Source organism: Bison bison, unplaced genomic scaffold (genome assembly GCF_000754665.1).
Source record: "Bison bison bison isolate TAMUID 2011002044 unplaced genomic scaffold, Bison_UMD1.0 scf7180017862979, whole genome shotgun sequence".
NCBI classification, from domain to species: Eukaryota; Metazoa; Chordata; class Mammalia; order Artiodactyla; family Bovidae; genus Bison; species Bison bison.
In genome coordinates this window covers 1469071-1491909 of record NW_011493551.1, presented here as the reverse complement: position 1 = coordinate 1491909, position 22839 = coordinate 1469071, and the positions used below count along the sequence as shown (strand labels likewise).

At 44.7% G+C, this 22839-nt stretch overlaps 1 protein-coding gene across 1 annotated transcript in view; it reads left to right on the top strand.

The window, feature by feature from the left end:
- The window catches only part of PIK3AP1 (phosphoinositide-3-kinase adaptor protein 1), a 121044-nt gene that overhangs the window by 38664 nt on the left and 59541 nt on the right, over positions 1-22839 (top strand). Inside the window, exon 3 of the mRNA XM_010833037.1 lies at positions 19516-19655. Coding sequence (XP_010831339.1) covers positions 19516-19655 — 140 coding nt within the window. The remainder of the gene's footprint in view (positions 1-19515; positions 19656-22839) is intronic.

Below are 22839 nucleotides of genomic sequence, written 5' to 3'. Positions count from 1 at the left end.
GGGAAGAAGTAGACAAAACATTGCCGGGTTTACAGGGATGCAGTTTTCCTCCCATTTTATAATAACTCATGGTCTCTTTCGATAAACATCCCCCTTCCATAGTTCATATTACAAAATTATAGTTTAAAAATTTTAAACATAATAGAATATTGACTGTGCTTTACAAGCTATACAGCTTCTCCATCCTAATCCATCACATTTGCAAACACTCCTCTCTCCCCTCCAAAGACGTGAATCACCGAAATAGATTTTTCTTAATACTGGTCCCAATATTGATTAGGTTTCTAGTGGTTTCTGTAATTAAACATAAAATAGTAATGAAAACTATATTTGCCCTCATGCTCATGACTCTGACAGAAAGGGAGAAATTTCACAGAAGCTGAGAATGTAGATGGGGAGGCTGGTGTGGTGTCACTCACAGAGGTCAAGGCTGGACAGAGAACCCAAAATACAACTGTATTGTCCACTCTACCTTAGCACAGAGGAGGCACTCTGTGAGCAGGGATGTGACTCCCTGGGGGCCCGGTGGTTAATGAATCACTGATCTGAAGGTGGGAGTGTGAGAATGTCCAGGTTTTACTTCAGGGGATCATGTTTTAAGAATTTGGATTTGCAGGGAAACCAAATCTGATTGATTTTCCAGTTAGTGAGAGGGATCAATGTGAACAAGAGGCCAAGTGGTATGAAGAGGCTAATTACAAAGCTTGTGGATATTTTCCTGTGTAATGCGGCCAGAAGACTGTCCAACCAGTGTCACCTCCCTGGTGGTGGCAGCTCTCTGTCCTGGGCACTGGGCATATCTGGTGGCCAGTGCTTTCCCAGCTCTGACTGAATAACCAGAGGAGAAAAAGAAGCCAAGTTCAGAGATGGGCTTGGCGCTTTTGTTGGTTGTGTGTACAATGGCCAGCAGGGTTACTGCTCTGAGGCTTTACCTCCACTTCTGAGAAACCTCATGTTCTCTCAGATGGGAAAGCCTGCTCAGCCTGGTTGTGGGCACTCAACTGGTTTCTTAACTTCCTGCCCTTAACTCTGACCTCAGGCTGACACATAGCAGCTCAAGCATTGGATTCCAGCTCCAAACCGGAAGCTTAAAATTCCCTGAAAAAGTCCCTGAAAAATGGAGAATATCATTCTGGAAGAAACAGTTTGATCAGCTCTGTTAAGAGGTTAATTATTAAACAAAATCAATAATCTTTAGTTTGATTTTGACTCTTTTCAGTTTAAAAAAACAACTGAAGGTCATTCCTTCAAAGATTAAAAAAAGAAAAACAAGCGAAACCCAGAAAGCCCAGCATGTTTTTGGTGACCCTCTGGGAAGTGGAGGTTAGAGAAAAAGCCTGTGAGGTGGAAGGGATCAGACTGTGGTTTTCAGTTTGGGGGCTCCTTTTTGTGGGTTCTTAGTTGTTACTGCCACATGGCACAGAGTCTGCCAGGCCGGGGAGAGGCTCAAGCCCACTGAACTGAGGCCATGAACGCTGTGACTGCTCGGGTCAGAGCCAGTCCAGCAAGGGGACACTGTGGACTCCAGTCAGATGGAGTGGCCAGAAGCCAGCAGCGGCCAGCAGTGACCACTGCCAGAAAGTCAGCCAAGGTTTTAAAGAAAGAATTAAGGTCACAAAGGCAAGCAAGGAGTCCCACACAGGTGCTCAGAACATACAGCATAGCAGGGTCATGCCTCTCAGAGCCTGTTCTTGGGGGGAAAGTGTGCAAATGGTGGTTTCCTTCAAAGGTGGACAGCTGGCAGGGGATGGGCCAAGGACACTGCAGGCGAAGTGCAACCAGTGGAAGAAAGCGGAGGGATTTGTGGCTGTAGGTGGATTCTGGCACAAGACCTACCCTTCCCCTTCAGGAAATAGCCAAACTAGAAAAGTCCCTATGACCTTTCATTTGTAGACAAACTGGTTTGCTTGTTTGGATTGAGATCACGCCAAACCATGGTTTTAAGGCTTACATAGACTCATGAAACTCAAATTCATGCTGTTCTCATATCCTAATTGCTAATAGAAGTACTTCATGATTAGTAATAATAATGGTCAAGGAAAGGACAGCTGCCTTTTTATTGAGCACTTAATATGTGTAGGCACAGTGCTCAGTAATAACAATCCTAAGAGGCTGAAATTGTAATTTTCATTTTACAAATAAGGAAAATGAGGCATGGAGGGGTTGAGTTACTCGTTTAAGGTAGCCAGCCAGTAAAAGCGAGGATTCACCTTCAATTGGCAAGAGCACCAAATCCCCATGCTCTTAAGGGCTACCACGTGATGGCCAAGAGAATGCACCTGGCAGACCTGCAGCTCTAGGAGTGCAACTGACCAGGGGCCTCAGGCCTGCGCTCTGAATCCATCATGGTGTTTGACCAAGGCCCTGCTTCCCACTGGCTGTTCCCAGCCAGTGACCACATGATGGGGATGCCGCAGCAGACTGGCTCCCAGACAGCACAGGATTCCTCCAATAGCCAGCCTCAGCTTGTGGAACTTTCTAGAATGCTTCCACCCATCCTTCCTTCCTGCTGTTCTTCATTCAGGCTCAGACCATCTGGTGTTTCTCCCAGCCTCCCTCCTCGTTTTCTGCTGCAGGCACTTTCTCTAGTAAAATCCTTGCATATTTAATCCCATTTAAGTGTTTGTTTCTCAGAAGACTGACAGTGTACCACACCAAATGTTGAGGACAGCTTGGTTCAGCCTGCCAATGTAAACTGGGGATTAGACAGTTTGCTGTTTGTCTTTAAATTCCACACTAAAAGGCTTGAGGCCGTGCAGTGGTCCTCCCTGTTTGCATTTTCTCCCCTCTGGCACTAAGGTGGTTGGTCGTATGTCTTTCATCAATTCATCCATTCACACAAGAAGCATTTATTGATTTCTCACTGTGATTTCTAGACCCTGGGGATCCAGAGATAAATGTCAGGGAATTTGCCCTCAAAGAAATCACAGTCTAGTGGAAGAACAATTTGGTTGACAAACAAACGACTCTGATTGCTGATCACTCTTCAGTACTTACTCTTCGTCAGGTGCTCCTTTAAGTGTTGCATATGAATCAGCTCACTGCACGCTATTGAGTGAGGTAGGTGGTATTATCGTCGCCATTTGCACATGGGGGAAACTGAGGCACAGGGAATTAAGTGACAGAGTTAGAGTTTGAATGCATAGAGTCCTCACACTCACTGCTGTGCCATGCTACCCCTCGCCATGCCACCTCTTAGAGAGTGTGATTGTGCCCGGGGAAGGCAGGCTTCTATTGTGACCGAACCCTAAGCCCAAAGCAGCTCAGTTTCCCCTTTAAAAATCCATATCAGCTGCCACAGTGATCTGCTGAGCAGTCTGGTGGGTGCAGATGCCTGCTCATTGTGGATAATCAAGGCTTGCTGTTCCTGCCTGCCTGGAGGTAGGAGGATCTCTGCTGGTGTCTGTCTCCATGGTTACCCAGAGCATCCCTGGGTTGCCTGACAGTCACTTCCTGGGTCACGTATGACTGGCTAGCCCTGCACTACTGTATGCTCACTTCCACACAGAGAATCATTTCATAGGAACTGCCACTCTTAACTTTGTCTAGTACTTTTCAGTTTCCAAAGGGCTTCGTTTATCACTTCATCCCAGTAACCCTGTACAGCAGACCAGGCAGGTGTGAATATTCCCATTTTAAAGAAAATGATATTGAAGCTTTGAAAAGTTATGATACCCTGTGACTTGGGAGAGGGGACTTGAATCCAGGCCTCCCTCTTTGACTCTTATCTCTTCCAGAGCTCCTCACTCATTGCATTTATGTTGCTAGAAGATATTATACCGAATCTTTAGAGCTTTGCCCCTCGTAGCCCAGATTTTAATTATTGGGGGGCAGTCAGCAGCTCCTGTGTTAAAGAAATTTTCATTTTGGCCCACAATTATTTAAGCTGATTTGGATGCCATCTTGTTCTGTATTTTTTAAGCCAATCACCGAAGAGAGCATGCTCCCATCCTAGCTTGACTGTACTTGGCACCCAGATACAACATCTCAGGGTAAAGAGTGACAGAAAGTTACCCATTCCGGAAATGGAAAGTGAAACTGACCAGTCCAGTTTCATAGTTTCAGCTGGTCAGAATGCTAAAGATCTGCAAAAGTGGGGGAAGGTAAATGCCCACTTGGCCTTTCCTAGAAGTGTGACGACTGAGCGGCAGACAGACGAAAGAGGAATTTTCTTTACAATTTCTTAAGCTTGGTTCTGCTATCAAGAGTTGCCTTCAGCCTCAGTTCTTGGCTGGGGGAAAATGAACTGCATTGTCATGGTCTGCCCCAAACAAAGCCCATTTGTCTGTCCTCATACCAGCAAATCCAGATATCAGTGTCTGCTTAGATTAGAATTGATTCCTGAACCAGGAAACCAAGAAGAAGCTGTTTAAAAGCTAGTTATTAATGGCCTCATTACAAACCTGTGTCATGCCATTTGAACGAAATTTACATAGAGAAAGGAAGCACGTTTATAAGTGTTGGAAAGAGATGAAGAAAGAGGAAGCTTTCATGGGGGGCTGTGGTAGCCCCTGCTTTGTTAGCAACACTGGGGTTTCCTGAACGATGAAACAGGGGCCTGCTGGCCTCCAGCCCTGAGAGCCCTGGTGGAGAACTTTCTCCCTAGTGGTGGCCTTTGAAATGTAGTTATGGACAGTGCATCTTAAGGCTCTTGATAAACTTGGCCAGTGAGCAGCCCCACTCACTGAAGCAGCCCCAAAGATCATGGGTTCAGGATAGAATGGGTTTCTATGGAACCTGGTTCCAACGGTGGGGCAGCAGATTTTTCCCCCCAACCCTTTCCAGATTTATCCCAGAGACTGGTTGAGGGCACTTCAGCCTATGGCCAGAAAGCAGCTCATACGAGGAAATGATTTCCCCACTGGCACTGTGTTTCCCAAGAGCAGCTGTTCATTTGATCTTGGAACTGGAGCGGAGATGGGAGCCTTGAATTCTTAATGGGGTTCTACCATTAATCCAGAAGCTAATGACCAAGGGCATTGACATCAGTTCATGTCCCTGTTCCTCCAGTTATCCATCTGCAAAAGGGAGGTCGTCATATCTGTCATATGTGCCTGGGGATACTGAAAGAAACAAACGAAAACACATTAAAAAGTTCTGAGGTATTGGGTGGTGCAAGAGCTCCAAATATCCCTTGGCTTCTCAGTTGAGTATGGAGCAACTTGGCTCTGGCACTCACAGAAGTTTTTCCTGAAGGTTGAACTCGGGAGAGGGCTGGAGGGCCCCAACCCCAGCTGGGTGGGTGGGAAGGCTGCAGGCAGATTTTTATCATCGGTGGACAAGGGTGAGCCCACACTTTCATCGGTTGTCATGGCAGCCTCAGCTGTGGGGCTATTTTTACTCAAGCTGAAGAGCAAGTGGGGTGAGTTGGGGAGGGGACGGGAAGAACCATCATCCTTTGCTTTAAAGCTCCGCTAAACTGACACTTTGAATAGCTCACTTAGAGCAGCTAGGTGGGGCTGCGTAAAGGTCTTAGCCCTGTCCTCTTATCCTGAACTTTGAGGACTTTGAGGAGGGCCCGGGGAATTGCCTGGTGAATGAAAGAAAAACGATTGCTTGTCTGTGTGAGCTGGAAAAGACTGGGGTTGATGTACAGTAGATTGCTGATCCAGAACCCTCTGCCAAGTGCTGGGACGCCATCGATGTGTGGTGAAACCCGGCAGCCTAGGGAATCTGCAGCTAGCACGGACCACTGGATGGCAGAGCAGGTCGGATGTGACAGGTGAGCCAGCCTGTGCGGGGAAGATCAGCAGCATCGACTGCCTCAGGAAGTCAGTGTGGACTTACAGGAGGAGCAGATCCATCCCTCCTTCTCCTTTCTACTTCTTTCTCCTTATTTCCAGGGAGGTAGAGAGGCCGCCATGGGTTCATTTAAAGTCTGGGTCACGGCTCTGTCCATAGGGCTCTCTCTGCCTTACCTTTTTGGCATCATGAGGATGATGATGATGAAGATGACAAGGACAACGATTGATGTCACTGTAATGAATTCACACTAGCACCACTAAATAATCATCACCTCCTCCCCATACCCCAACCATGCCAGTAAGACCTGTGGTCTTACTGAGTCTTAACATCGTTCTGATTCATGACTGTGTATGACTTAAGGGGGTAGCTGGTGACTTGCTGGCTGGGTATACTTACTATGTTTGGGGCTTTTTAAGTGAAAACGGTTAGTTGGATGGGAAATTCGATACCTATTAACCGAGGTGGGTGAAAAACGGAGAAGAAAGACCCATGGGTGATGACTAAAACGAAAAAGCAGTCTTGATGTTTGTCAGGAAGCTGCAAAAAGGTGGGGTTGTTGAAACTCAAGATCTGAGTCCCTCTCACCTCCCCCCGAGAACCCACACGCTTTTGCAGTGGAACGGAAGCTCCTTCATTGGGATCCCCACATTTGGAATCTGGGGACAAGGCCAGGATTGAGGTCTCTCTTTGTACTAAGGACATACCACTAGCAATGACACTGATTTCTTTAAGCTTATAGCTAGTGTAAACAAGATAAACAGTAGGAGAAGTGTTTTGTCTACTCAAGAAGCATTTTTCTAAGCATTTTGTGAACTGTGCCTGTGGTATGCTTTCAGACACTGGGTTAATTATAGCATCTTATTTGCTCACGCAGGCAGGTAGAGCAGGATGTTGGCTTGGTAACACTTTGTTAGACAGGCTTATGTTGTTTCACAGATTTAAAGGCACTGCTTGCTCAAGGTGTGATGGGTGGTCAGCTGCTCGACTTCTCCATTCTGAGTAAGATTTAGAAATGAGCTGACATGCTCTGCTTGTGTGTCTGGAATTATTTCAAAAACAAGCAAAGAAAATTCTTAAACTTCGGGTTTGGGAATTCCCTAACAGTGCAATGGTTAGAGCTCTGCACTTCCGCTACAGTGGGCCTGGGTTCATTCCTGGTTGGGAAACTAAAATCCTACAAGCCACGTGGCACAGCTAAAACATAAAACAAAACAAAAAAACCTATGGTGTTAATCTGTATTTTACAGAATTTCCTTTTCTCATGAATACTGTTTGCTGACAGGTTTTCATTGTGCAGACCAAACTCCTAACATGGCATTTGGGATTCCTTTCCTGTCCTCCTCTCTCCCATCACCCTCCCTCCGCACATCGTACAGAAGGTGCCTCTCCCCCTTGCTTCCTGTGGTCCACGCACATCATTTGCTCTCGTGCCTTTGTTTCCTTAAGCTTGCCTTTGCCTCTGCCAGGATAGTCTTTCCAGCCCCATGTCCGCGTTCCCTGTGCCTTTCAAGGCCCTACTTGTCACATCTTTGGGGAGACCCTTCTTTGATCCTCTAGTGGCCATAAAATGTGTTTTATAAATCCCTGCTTGTCCATTTGAAGTTATTCCTGTTCTTTTCTGTCTCTGGAAGATGGAGAGAACCTGTTTCTCTCCTCTGTGGTCCCTCCACTTTCAGTGAAGCGGAAATGTTCTCACTGTGACATTTCCTGGAAGGCCTAGGCTAGGGTTTGAATATTTGTTTTTCATTGAAAGGCATTGGATGTTTGTTGAAGGAATAAAGGAATAAATTACTAGTTATTTTATTAATTTAAATGGAAAATATGCTTTTTTCATCAAAAGGGTAATCCCAGCAGCCAAATGCTATTTGCTTTGGTTAAAGTAAACTAACTTCTTCATCCTTCAGGAGGTTTTTCTCAACTTCTCTAAACTTCTGGTATGTTTTTTCATGTGCCAGCACTTTTATAAATAGCTGGAAATACAGCTCACTTTATTTAGTTGTATTTATGGTCTCATAATGCTTCCTGGTGTCACATAGTTCTCTCAACTGTTTCATGTGAAGCCTTATCTTCCAGTTCAGCTGCCATCTCCTTAAGGCTGATGCTCTCCAGGTGCACCCTTGGGATCCCCTGTGGCATCCTTGCCATGCATATTCAGTGGATACTTACTTGGTGATTAGGAAGTTCAGGCTTCAGAACATTGTATGTTGGACTTTGAGAAATAGTTGTTTTGTGATTTCATCATCGTGGTTTAGATACCATGGATGAGTGTCAGAACAGCTGAGAAATTTCATCCTGAATGGAGAAGTCTCTGGAAGTTTGTCCAGACCTCAGACAACTCTCTAGACCTCTGCCCCATCTGTGTGGTGGTTAAATTTGGGCCCTGACCCGGGATACAAATGCAGAGGGAACATGGCTCCTTTTCCTTCATGGGCCACGCTGCCTAGGTTGTTTGACTATTGATTTTTGCTTTCTTCCAAGAACCTTTGTCTTGTCTAGTCAAGGCTATAGTTTTTCCAGTGGTCGTGTATGAATGTGAGAGTTGGACTATAAAGAAAGCTGAGCGCCGAAGAATTGATGCTTTTGAACTGTGGTGTTGGAGAAGACTCTTGAGAGTCCCTTGGACTGCAAGGAGATCCAACCAGTCCATCCTAAAGGAGATCAGTCCTGGGTGTTCATTGGTAGGACTGATTTTGAAGCTGAAACTCCAATACTTTGGCCACCTGATGCAAAGAGCTGACTCATTTGAAAAGACCCTGATGCTGGGAAAGACTGGAGGCAGGAGGAGAAGGGGACGACAGAGGATGAGATGGTTGGATAGCATTACCGACTCAGTGGACATGGGTTTCTGTGGACTCTGGGAGTTGGTGATGGACAGGAACCACATGCTGTGGTTCATGGGGTCGCAAAGAATCAGACACGACCGAGCTACTAAACTAAACTGAACTGAAAAAACTTTGAATCTTCTTCACTCTTTCTTTCATCAGACACAGTAGAATCCTGAGCGCAAAGTGATGGTATCCTACTTCAAATCAGCCTAGAGACACCCATGAGCCCCTGACTGGCCCCAATGACCACTTCTATTTCATCCCATTTTCAGCTCAATTGGTAGAAAGCTCTTAATTCTCAATTGAAATTTATCTCCTTAGTTTCCTTCTTTGTTCACTTTCTTTTTCCTTGTCATCTAAAACTTGGAGAAAATAATTTGGCATGTTAATGCTACAGGCCTTTTTCCTGCTTTCCTAGCTTTGCTTTACCTTGTTCTAATTTAATTTGTCAAATTTAATTTGACAAAATGAAAGCTGCTGCTGCTAAGTCACTTCAGTTGTGTCCGACTCTGTGCGACCCCATAGACGGCAGCCCACTAGGCTCCCCCGTCCCAGGGATTCTCCAGGCAAGAACACTGGAGTGGGTTGCCATTTCCTCCTCCAATGCATGAAGGTGAAAAGTGAAAGTGAAGTCCCTCAGTCGTGTCCGACTCTTCGCAACCCCATGGGCTGTAGCCCACCAGGCTCCTCCATCCATGGGATTTTCCAGGCAAGAGTACTGGGGTGGAGTGCCATTGCCTTCTATGAATTTATCCATATAGAGTGTGCAATTCAGTGATTTGGGGGTATATTGCATTATCAAGTTTTTTAAAAATTGTGACAATATATATAATATAATATTTGCCATTTTAACCAATTTTAAATTACAATTTGGCAGCATTAATTACATTCACAATGTGCAACCATTACCAGTATTTATTTCCAGATTTTTCCATGGTACTTTTAACAATACTTTAAGTCAATTCCTGTTTTTTCATGTAAATAAATTTATTTTTAAAAGGAAAGTTTGCTGCTGTAAATTAAAAACCAATATCTCTGGATAGAAACATGGTAACTATAAACATAAAGACAATAAAAACAGAACAGTGGTACTAAATTCTACTAGACACTAATGCCTGCAGAAGCCTATGGGCTTAGTGCCTTGTTTTCTCTGTGGTTCAGAGGGAGGTAAGCATGTTAAGGAGAAGTTAAAGGCATCCTCTTACCAAATTGAGCCTTTCTTCTTGATATGAGTGAGACTGAAAGGGTTGACAGGGGACTGCTTTCTTACATGTGGCTCACTGTCAGCGCATGTTTGCTGTGCACTTTGAAATCATCTCCTGTGTACTTGTCACATGGTCCCCCATGTGGGAAACACTATCAGAGTGCATGAGAGTGTGGATCTGGGGGTTACCTTTCTATACAGCACACACTGTGTGACTTGGACAATTTATTTCAATTTTGGTGCCCTCATTTTTCATCTGTGAAATGGGCAGAATTATTCTAATCTATCAGTTGTGATCAAATAGAATCATTTATGTCAAGGGTTTTGCCTGGTTACTGGCCTATAGTAGATGCTCAACAGTGGCATTTGTGGTCATTTTGAAGAATGGTACTTGTTTATGGTGGGGTTTCTCTGATGGCTCAGTGGTAAATGAACGTGCCCGCCAATGCAGGAGTTATAGGTTTGATCCCTGGGTCGGGAAGACCCCCTGGAGAAGGAAATGGCAACCTACTCCAATATTCTTGCCTCGGAAATCCCATGGACAGAGGAGTCTGGCAGCAACAGTCCATGGGGTCGCAGAGTCAGACACACTTATTGACCAAACGACAACCACCTGTCTATGGTACTTTCCCCAAAGCTTAGCATTCTCTTACAAGAGAAGTGAGCCTGTATATTCTGGGAGGGGGGTAGGGAGAAAATGTTTCAAGATCAGCAAACATCATTCTCTGGCCGTCCTTACCCTTCCTGTCCCTCAGACTATTAAAAAATTGTCCCGATGGCGTGCTAGACAATGTACAGGGAAGAAGCAGTCAGCCCTGTGGTCTGAAAACTTGTTTGGAAACTGAGACCATGCAGCTTCGGGCAGAGGCCCCTGGAGCACACGGAACTCTGACTGGTTCTGCTGGAATTCAGTGTCTTCTGACTTAAACTCTATCCTTCGGATGTGCCTGTTTGCCCTGGTGGTGGGTCATGACACACCTAACCAAGGCAGCATCATTCAGAACAGGGCAGGACCACCAGCTGTTGGTGAACAAAAGCCCATGTCATGTCTCTTGAGCTACAGTGAGAACCTCAGACCGGGAATAACGAGTGATGCTGCTTCCTGCCCTCGTCCACGTCCACAGAGAAGGCAGGGCACAGTCACCTCGGGGCAAATTCCCACGCTGCCCCTTGCTCGCCTGTGGCACAGCCTGGGCTGGGTTACTTCAATCCTTCAGGCACAGTGTTTCCATCTATAAAATAGGAATAGGTTGTTGATTTCTATCTCACAGGGTGGATGTAAGAATTAGATGAGATTGTCTAGTAAGGCAGTCACCACAATATTCAATGAATGATAACTTTTATTGGTATCATTGTTAGTAATATTGAGTCTGTCACCAAGCCCTCTTATTAAAATATTGAATAAATGGTAACTTTTATTGTTATCAATATTAGTAATAGTCACCAGCCTTCTTACCTAGTATGAGATTGTCCAGGTGGCTTGGTGTGACTCCAAGTACATAAAGTGAAAGCGAAAGTGTTAGTCGCTCAGTCATGTCCGACTCTTCGCAATCCTTTCAACTGTAGCCTGCCAGGCTCCTCTGTCTATGGAATTCTCCAGGCAAGAATACTGGAGTGGGGAGCTATTCCCTTCTCTAGAGGATCTTCCCGACCCAGGGTTCGAAACCCAGTCTCCTGCATTGCAGGCAGATGCTTTACCATCTGAGCCACCAGGAAAGCCCCCAGATCCAAATACATACACACACTCAATTCATTTAAAATTAATAGTTCCTTTAGACTCAAATAATGTTAAATAACTATTTAGACTCCCTTATAAAGGACAAAAAAAATTATGAACCTTTAGTGTGATAAGTTATTTTGATGTTGTTCAAATATGTATAAACATATTCAACTCCTAATGCTTATTGTTCTTTCCCAACTCCAAAAGCAAAACAAATGAACCAGATTTACACAGTACATGTGTAAAATAAATACAGGGCAAACTGATGACATTTGTTTTGCATAGATCATGGTCATTTTCTGAAACAGCATCCTGAACGTGACACGAAGCTCTGGTGCTTGCTGATTCTGTCAAAGGGCCTTGTACAGCTCCCCTGTGTTATTGGGGGACTTACTTCCTGCTGCATTATTCATTGTGGAGTGGTATGTGGGGAAACCTCCTTGGGTTCACTTGGTACAAATCCCTCATGTACACAACATCCTGCCCCCGTCTTCTTTCCTCATTAGCCCCTGACAGTCAGCTTAGCATGACCTAGCTGCAAAATGATTATACACACACACATATACACATGGGCACCACAATCCTGTGGCTGGGCCCAACTATTATTATTATTTTAATGTTTGTTTCTTGCTTGTACCAGATCCTAGTTGCGGCATGTGGGATCTTTGGCCTTCATTGTGGCATGCAGGATCTTTAATTGTGGCATGAGGGACCTAGTTCCCTGACCAGGGAGCCCCTTGCATTGGGAATGCAGAATCTTAGCCACTGGACCACCAGGGAACCATTTATAATATGGTCACCTGGATAATCTGGAATGTCTTTGCATCACAGTTTAAAGGCACTGTCATCTAAAGGAAAAGTCCAAGCACTAATTATTGTAAGGACTGTATCTGAGAACTTTTGGCAGATACCAGTTTTGAGAAGCATTGATTCACACCCTACCTAGATCCCCAAAATGTTTGAAGCAACCTCCAAAATTAAACACAATATAAAAAAGAAAGATGGCAAGAGCAAGACCTGGATGAAAATGTTAACAGTGGTTAAAAACCAGAATGGAAACAGCTACCTGGCAGCAATGGTGGAAAATGAAACACACCATGTTAGCTTGTGCTGATGAGAGAAAGCAGGCAAGTTCTCTGGAGACACAGACTTTCTGCCACTGGATTCGAGGAGTGTTTTGCCACATGGGTCCTTTATAGATGAGCTAGATGCGCAAAGCCTTTTCCTATACTTTTTCCACAGTTGCTCCAGGCCTCATAAAAGCTGAGAGGAATATTGTTAAATTTTAAAGCAATAAGGACACTATTTTTGGTGTTAGTTCTGGAAGGTCTAGTGGTCTTCATAGAACTGTTCAACTTCAACTTCTTTGGCATTAGTGGTTGGGGCATAGACCTGGATTACTGTGTGTTGAATGATTTGCCTTGGAAATGAACTGACATCAATTCTGTCATTTTTGAGACTGCATCAAAGTACTACATTTCAGACTCTTTTGTTGACTATAAAGGCTAGTCCATTTTCTTCTAAGGGATTCTTGCCCGCAGTAGTGGATAAAAAGGTCATCTGAATTAAATTCGCCTATTCTCACCCATTTTAGTTCACTGATTCCCAAAACGTTGATGTTCATAAACTCCAGGAGACAGTGAAGGACAGGGAAGCCTGGCATGCTGCAGTCCATGGGGTTGCAAAGAGTCAGATATGACTTAGCGATTGAACAAGGATACTATTGGTGTCTTGATAATACTTTAACTGGGGAGGATCCTTGGGGTTTTCAGTGTTTTGTTTTCACTCAAACATTTATTTATTTGAGTCTCAGGACAGTAAGGATAGTATTATCGTCAGTGTGGGGAGGGAGTGAAAGGAATTTACATGTGTAAGCGGGAAACTTTGGTGGCATCTCACTCTTTCAGGTGGGTTTTGATGGTGCTTTTGTCTGGGTTGGTATTTCCTTCAAAGGAAACTGAATCTGCTGAAGTGGTTGGACCTGACCCAGTCCACAGTGGGCTGGGAAGAGGGCCAATGTGGCTGAAGAAATGAAAGTGATGCTCGATTGGCGCCACCAGAACTGCCCTGCAGAGTGAATGGCACCCTGCCTGACTTCTTGAAATGAATTAGCCTCCAGCAGCTTGTTCATTTCGGCTGACTAAATGAACAGATCTACTAGAAGGAGTTGTTTCTAGGGCCGACCTGAATACTGGAGAATATCTGCCATGTGCTGTACTACTAGGACCAATCTCATCATAAATGATGCCAAGCTGATGGAGTGATTAGTCAAAAGACTTAGCTGCTATTTTTCTCTCTGCCCATCTTCATCTATCCCCATTATCAAAGTGCTTTCTCACTGTGGAGAATATGAAAATGTATGAATGGTTAGAAGGTAGAAAAGATGGAGGGAAGAGTCATGCACAGTTTATCCACACATTTTCTTTTTTTAAAAAATTAATTTAAGTGGAGGCTAATTACTTTAAATTATTGTGGTGGTTTTTGTCATACGTTGGCATGAATCAGCCACAGTATCCACACATTTTTTTTTTCTTCTGACTTTTTTTTTCTTTTTCAATTTTTGGTTGCGCTGGGTCTTAGTTGCTGTGTGAGAGCTTTCTCTAGTTGCAGAGAGCAGAGGCTACTCTCTGGTTGCAGTCTGCGGGCTTATCATTGCGGCTGCTTCTCCTGCTGCAGAGCACAGGCTCCGCAACACGCAGGCTTCAGTCGTTGCAGCCAGACTCAGTAGTTGGGGCACACCATCCCAGCTGGAGGGCTTCCCTGGTGTCTCAGACGGTAAAAAGCGTCTGCCTGCAATGAAACCCGGGTTCGTTCCCTGGGTCGGGAAGATCCCCTGGAGAAGGAAATGGCAACCTACACCAGTACTCTTGCCTGGAAAATCCCATGGACAGAGGATCAGTCTTCCTGGACCGGGGATTGAATCTGCGTCCCCTGCAATGGCAGGCAGATTCCCACCCACTGTACCACTGGGGCAGTCCTCTTCCGACCTTTTAAAATGCACTTTCCTTTATTTAACTGGTATCTTACACTCTGAGATGTATGATTTTACATTCTGCTTTTTTTGCTTAACATGTCATAAACTTTTACTTAAAATAATATTTAAAGTGAAATATACTTTTAATATTCTTTTATCAGACAGGTTGTTCTTTGTTTCTCAGAGATGCAAAGAATGATTTAGCAGACATCTTGGTTCATTATCTTTGTCTACATTTTGAACATTTATTTTCCTACCTTAAGAGAGATTTCTAGAAGTAGAATTGTGCGGCCAAAGACACCAACATTGTAAAGACTTGCTCTCTCTCTCTGTATATGGTCACATGGCTTTCCAGAAAGAGTGTGCCAGTTTATACTTTCTTCACCAACCAGTACAAGTACCTGTCCTACCTGACCTTTGACTATTTCCTAATTGGAAAAAGGTGAAATAACAGTATATTATTTTTACTTGCATTTCCATGATGATTAGTGATAATGAATGATTTAATTTTTCTGAATGGGGAGGTAAGTTTTGTTTCTTCCTTTGCGAATCATCTATTTATTTGGCTTTAGGTATTTTTAAAGAGATTTCTATGATCTCTTCATATATTAAGGAGATCGTCCCCTTGGCCTATTTATTTCAAATTTTCAACCAGTTTGTGGTTTGCCGTTGAATGTTTGGTAACAGCTTTATTGATATATAATTCACATAGCAAACAATTTACCCATTTATAGTATACAATTCTATGATCTTCTTGGTATCTTCACAGACCAGTTCAACTGTCAGTATAATCAATTCTAAACTATTTTCATCACCTCAAAAAGAAACTTCACACCCTTTAGCTGTTATCTCCCAACCTCCCCACCCCTTCCCAAGAGTCCCCAGCCCTAGGCAATTACTAGTCTATTTTCTCTTTTTATGGATGTGATGATTCTGGACATATGTTTGAAAGCATGTAATATGTGATCTTTGTGGCTGGCTTCTTTCACTCAGCATAATGTTTTCAACATTCATCTATGTTGTAGCATGTATTAGTATTTTATTATTCTTTTCTGTGGTGAATAATTTGTCAATCCGTTCATCAAAGAATGGGTAATTTGGGTTGTTTCCACCTTTGACTATTATGACTAATGCTGCTAAAGCATTACACTTTTATTTTTAATTAAATTTGTTTACCTAAGTTTTAAATTAATGTCATCAATGCTATTGCTTGTTTCAATTGTATTTTACAGTTGTTTTTAAGATAAACAAGTCTTCTCTCAAAACAATGATAAAATTTTTGCCCGCGTTTTGATATACTTTTATCTTTTTAAAATTTGTTTTATTGTTCATTTCCGTCAATAATCCATCTAAATTTTCTTTTGGAGTGTATAAGACTTAAGATTCTAAACAGTCTCTCTGTCCCTCTATGTCCATCCCATATAACTAAATTTTTTCAGCACCACCTGCTGAGTCATCCTTTTCACCAACCATTTTCTTTATTCTGTACTGATTTTTAGTGCTTTCTTTATCACATATTTAGGTGTTTTTGTTTTTGATTTTTTTGGTGGTTCAGTAACTTTTGGACAGTTAGCAGTTAATTTTCATCCACATTAACTGTAGATTTTTGAAAGCTGCGACAGGCACATAGGTAACCAATGTATGGTTTGTTAGGTGAATGTCTTCTGACAAGTGCACACAAATAGGGTATGGGGCATTCCTTATTCTGCTGGCCCAGACAGGGCTGTCGAGCCTTGTGTCAATGTGCACGCCTAGGGCTCCCATCTCCTTCATGGCAAATTTCGAGGTTTCTCTGAGTGCCCGAGGGGCACACTTTTTGGAACCCGCTCCAAGGATGAGCTTGTGAATGTTGATAGTGTATTCTTTGGTCACCCCATTGATGGCAGGTCAGCCCTTTTTCTTCTCGCCGCCCTTCTTTGTGGGAGCCATCCTGCAGGGGTGGGGTTGGAAAGAAAGTGCAAGGGATTGTCTCATATTAAGTTTTTGTGAGAATGAAACTTGGTTTGGGAGTTGTCTATTGTATTTAATTGCTCTGTTAAATTTTTTTTATACATTTAATATAAAATAAGACTATCCTTTATTGTTTTTGTAAACTTTAGTAGGAGACAGAAAACCTATATAAATGGAATTTTTCTAGATAGGAAACACTGTGGCAACTACAATTTAAAATTCAGCACAGAGAGGGTGTGTGGCCTGACTTTACATTTTATTTGAAAGTCAGAAAAATTTGTGATTATTGTTTTAGTCAAATTTTCTACTTATTTTGAAACATTTTTGATAGTTTATATATTCTCTGTAAAAATTGTATTGAAATTAAAAAAAAAACTATTAGCAACAAGTTTTCACATCAGTATGTTTATAAAGTTTTATCCATATTTGTTATCATCTCTATCTTTTTTGGCTTATTTCTATTTCTCTATTCTTTTCTTGATTGTATTTTTTAGAGCCTTAATTCTTTTGCTAGCCAACTAACTGGGTCAGTAATTAGGGAGAAATTAAGAGATTTTCTTTTTTGAAGCAATAGACCATACTGTGAGTCTATCCTAAGGCAATTATATCTGTACAGTAAATTAGAATAGGTAGTTGGCAAAAGTTGGTACCCACTCAGGGTAGTATATAAACAATTCTAGATCCATGAGTAGATCCAGGGAGTTTCTTGCCATTTTAAGTGACTGATGAATGTTGTAAGTCAATGAGGTTATTTTCTCATCCAGGAAGAACCACAGAAATGAAAAACTGATGTTTAGGCATCGGATGATACAAAACTAAAGCTTGATGTGGTGTTATATAGTTATTAACAGGAAGAATATGAATTGCCCCTGGTTTTTTGGCTCTTTCTTTCACAAGTTCCCGTCGTAGGTGGGAGTGTGCCTGGGTAGCATGTGTAGCTCTGTTCATGGGGATGGGCCCTGGCCATTTTAATAGTGACCGGTCAAGGAGAAGGGCTTCCCTCATAGCTCAGTTGGTAAAGAATCTGCCTGCAATGCAGGAGACCCCAGTTCAATTTCTGGGTCAGGAAGATCCGCTGGAGCAGGGATAGGCCACCCATGCCAATATTCTTGCGCTTCCCTTGTGGCTCAGCTGGTAAAGAATCTGCCTGCAATGCAGGAGACCTGGGTTCGATCCCTCCCTGGTTGGGAAGATCCCGTGGAGAAGGGAAAGGCTACCCACTCCAGTACTCTGGCCTCAAGAATTCCATGGATCATATAGTTCATGGGGTTGCAAAGAGTCAGACACAACTGAGCGACTTTCACTTTTCACTTTCAAGGAGAAAATGTTGTGGAGAAGGGCAGATCCAGCAATGAAAATGTCAGCCTTCCGTTAATTTGACTCAGATGGCACGGAGGTGGAAAGACTACTGCACTTAGCCTTTGTGAAGGGGTCGAGGGGCATTGGTCATTAGCACTGAGTGAGAGGGGAGTCAGTAGGCCTGAAAGGAAAGGAGAGATAGAGGTGATTATGACTCTGGCACAGAGTGAAAAACAGTATCTGTCTCCTTAGGGCTCAGCACTAACTTCTGCCTGGATTCCCATTGTGCTAACAAGGTCAGAGACCAGGCTGCACTCAGCCCCGCCTTCTGGACTAGTGCGTCTTGGGTGAGATCACAGAGAGGGACCAAGCGGCGGGAGTACCTGCCTCACTGTCCATCACACTCTGGACCTGTATGTAGACATCTGTCAGAACCCATGTCAGGCTCCAGGACCAGACCCCTGCCCAAGGCTATGGAGCTTTTAAGTTGCATATCTGGGAGGCCTTGGGCCCTCCCCTGGCCTGGGCAGGTTCTGGAAACCCCTGCCTCACAGGTATAGCCCTAGGACAAGGTGGTGATTGGTCCCCCACACCTGCTCTGGCACCTCAGCCATCATGGTGGTGGGAGCACAGCCCTCCCCTGGCATGACCTGGGATCTAGAGAGCAAGCCTGTGTTACAGCTTTCTTTGGGGACATATTGGTGGCCTGATCTGCCATCCCAGCTTTCTCCCAGGACAGATGTCACTCTTCCATGGGAGGCCAGCCTGCTGGAATCAGCCAAATTAACCTCTCTCCAACCCTTCTAGAAGATGGGCTCTCTGAAGGCAGGATGGGTGTTTGGTTCACGCTCGTGTTCTCGCAGCACCTAGCACAGTTGGCTGGCTCTGTCGGTGGTTTAGAAATGGAGAAGAACAAGCCTGAGGAACGGGCTAGATGGACCTTCCTGTTCCTCGCAGCCGTTCTTAACCATTTTGTTCCTCTTTGAGGATCTGATGAAGCTCTGGACTATCTCCAGGGAAGTTTAGGCAAACACACACACACATGCACACACACAGACACAGAGAATCTCGCACACAGGCACCCCATCAGTTGTTGAGCCCTGGTTAAGAGTCCGTGCTTTAGCGCTCTGCTAGGGTGCATCTACCCCATCTCGGCATCATCTCATTCCATGCCATGCTCTATCTGCATACCCCTACTCACCTGCTCCAAACCTGAGCATGCTCCTGTCTTCCCATGGCAGGGGTGTGGCTGTGATACTGATTTGGGACCCAGTGACACGCTAAGGTTTGTTGAAAGTGATTGCCTTTTACCACTGCCCTGGAGGGAGTAGGCTGGCTAGCCACGACCTTGAGGAATAATGACTTCCCGGAAAGCACAGGATTTACCTGATGTTCAAAAGACGACCTTTAAGTGGACAGCCTATTCTTGACACCCCTCCCCTTGAGGAGAAGGGGCCTCTTTCCTCACAGTCACCAAAGCCGGCCCTGCAAGAAGAGGTAACACCTGTAGAAGTCGGTTGTTTGCGACCAGACCTGCCAGCCTCAGACAGCAGCCCACCCCAGACGTCTTGGCCTTTCTCTCCACCATCATCTTCCTGCTGTCACCCTATTCTCGTGGCCGCCATGGGGGTTGACTTTTCCCCAGGAGGTCCTTTCATGATTTCCTGAGTCACTCCCTTCAGCCTGTATTTGTTTGGAGCCATTTCCTATTTGGTAACATTTGGGGTTTTAACGAGGGTGGGACATGCCCAGCTCTGCTTCCTTTTCTTTCCATTCAGCTGTGTTCTCTGTGCCGTAGATTCTGGCTGCGACTCAGTCACTGACACTGAGACTGAGGACGAGAAGGTCCTTCCCTACTCGAAGCAGCAGAGCCTGCCGCCGCCGGAGACTCCGCCTGGGAACCTGATGGTGGTGCAGCCGGAGCGCATCCGCTGTGGGGTAGGCACCTCTGGGGCTGGTGGGTGGATGTCGGAGCACAAGCCTCAGGGCTTTTCAGTGAATGTAGTAAAGGGAGCGGTGTTCTCCTGTCCCACCTTCGTGTAATCCCAGCTTTCTTGTAGGGCTTCCATATACATTAGCCACCCTGGGACCCCCAGTGCCTGGGCCCTGGACATTCCTCACTCCTTTAAGTCAAAGGGAGAAGAGCCCAGGAATGTACGTGTCATCAATCCAAGACATTAAGTTCATGAGACAAAAACTTAGAATGTGTTGAAGATCAGCAGACATGAACATTACAATACATTATATGCCAACCCTGGAGTTCGAGGCCTGGGTCTGGTCCTTCCAGCCCAGTGCTGAGCATTTTGACAGCTTGCTTCTCTGTCAGCTGGCTCCTTGTATAGCCCGAAAGTGCCTCAAAGCTTGATGGCTGAAACTTGCTGGCCAGTATCACTTGCAAAAGGAAGTGATAAGTGATAAACTCAGCTTAATGCCTGAGCTGCTGCTGCTGCTGCTAAGTCGCTTCAGTCGTGTCTGACTCTGTGCGACCCCATAGACAGCAGCCCACCAGGCTCCCCCGTCCCTGGGATTCTCCAGGCAAGAACACTGGAGTGGGTTGCCCTTTTCTTCTCCAATGCCTGAAAGTGAAAAGTGAAAGTGAAGTCGCTCAGTCGTGTCCGACTCATCGCAACCCCATGGACTGCAGCCTACCAGGCTCCTCCATCCATGGGATTTTCCAGGCAAGAGTACTGGAGTGGGGTGCCATTGCCTTCTCTGTAATGCCTGAGCATAACGTGACTAACATTTTCAGGGGTAGGACCCACGTTAAGAGATGATTTGAATGTGATAACCAACTGGTGAGCCACTATCATTTGAATACTACCACAGTATTGATAGTTTTTCATTATCTTTCCTTTTCTGATAAAAAAGAAATGTGCACTATTGGTTCAGAGCCGTGAAATGCTTTCTTGTGGGTAGGAGCCTGTGCTAGGTTTGCCACTGCGGGCTCCTGGAGGCAAGAGGGCGGAAGGGCCGTGGAAATGGGACGTCTTAGCTTCTCTGCACTTGCGAGTGGCTTTCTGTGCAGTCTGAGACCACAAGGCGTTGGGCAAGGACGCCCTCCATGGGGTTGCAAGCTGCTTCTTTGGACTCGATTGAACTCATAGATGTGTTTGGTTTGAGCTGCTCAGTGTTTTAAAAATTAGGCATGAAAATCCGTTTCCAGCTTCCTTTGGACCAGAATCTGGTAATAACCAGGTCTGAGATGAGCAGCTGGGCCATTAGATGCATCCCCGGTTCTCATTAGTCCCTTTTCTTTGTACCCACTTCACTCCTTTTCCTGACCAGCCAGGCTTTGTGGTGGGCATGCAGTTTCTAGTCTCCCTATACTCTTTCCTGCCTTCCCCATGCCCCTCTCATCCTGACATCAGACTGGAGACTGTGAGGAGGGTTTGGAACTGAAGGATACTGCCACATCCATACCTCCGTGATTTTCCAGGCTTTGGCTCCTTCTCTTGTGCTGGCTCCCACTGACCCAGGATTCTCTCTGCTGCCTGTTCCAGGTCTCTGGATCCTGGGGCAGCTGGGCTGGTGTTGGGTCATGACTGTCAAGGGGGAGACACACTCATTTTCAGTGGCTCCCCCGCCTCCTTGGGAGAAGGAGCAGGTTGGACAGGGCTGGACCCGCAGTGGGAAACAGGTCCACCACAAACACACTCACATTCACCCTCAGCAGCCTCTGTGAGCCAGGACCACAGCCCCGTCCCACTTGCTCTGGAATCAAGAGTGGCCCTCATTATAAAGGCCTATTGTAAAGGCTTGATAGCAGAATTTTACAATCAACATCTGGGGAATAGCTATGGTGAGAAATTTCTCCTTTTCGCCTGTTTTTTGGACAGCCTGTCCTTTCTAGTTCAATGTCTTAAGAACTTAACCAGCATAAACATCACAGTAAAATAGATAATTCCATTTGGCAGGTTTGGCAAGAGATCTCAAAACAATATAAAACTGCACTCAGGTTGCTCAATGCCTTGGGAAAATTAATCCTCCAATCAGTTATTTTTGTCCATCTGTTCAGTTCAGTTGCTCAGTCATGTCCGACTCTTTGCGACCCCATGAATCACAGCACTCCAGGCCTCCCTGTCCATCACCAACTCCCAGAGTTTACCCAAACTCATGTCCATTGAGTCATCGATGCCATCCAGCCATTTCATCCTCTGTTGTCCCCTTCTCCTCCTGCCCTCAATCTCTCCCAGCATCAGTCTTTTCCAATGAGTCAACTCTTCGCATGAGGTGGCCAAAGTACTGGAGTTTCAGCTTTAGCATCAGTCCCTCCAATGAACATCCTGATCTCCTTTAGAATGGACTGGTTGGGTCTCCTTACAGTCCAAGGGACTCTCAAGAGTCTTCTCCAGCACCACAGTTCAAAAACATCAGTATTCGGCACTCTGCTTTCTTCACAGTCCAACTCTCACATCCATACATGACCACTCGAAAAACCGTAGCCTTGACTAGATGGACCTTTGTTGGTAAAGTAATGTCTCTGCTTTTGAATATTCTATCTGGGTTGGTCATAACTTTCCTTCCAAGGAGTAAGCGTCTTTTAATTTCATGGCTGCAATCACCATCTGCAGTGATTTTTGGAGCCCCAAAGAATAAAGTCTGACACTGTTTCCACTGTTTCCCCATCTATTTCCCATGAAGTGATGGGACCAGATGCCATGATCTTAGTTTTCTGAATGTTGAGCTTTAAGCCAACTTTTTCACTCTCCTCTTTCACTTTCCTGGCAATCTTGATTCTAGCTTGTGCTTCTTTGAGCCCAGCGTTTCTCATGATGTTCTCTGCATATAAGTTAAATAAGCAGGGTGACAATATACAGCCTTGACATACTCATTTTCCTATTTGGAACCAGTCTGTTGTTCCATGTCCAGTTCTAACTGTTGCTTCCTGACCTGCATACAGGTTTCTCAAGAGGCAGGTCAGGTGGTCTGGTATTCCCATCTCTTTAAGAATTTTCCACAGTTTATTGTGAGCCACACAGTCAAAGGCTTTGGCATAGTCAATAAAACAGAAATAAATGTTTCTCTGGAACTCTCTTGCTTTTTTGATGATCCAGCAGATGTTGGCAATTTGATTTCTGGTTCCTCTGCCTTTTCTAAAACCAGCTTGAACATCTGGAAGTTC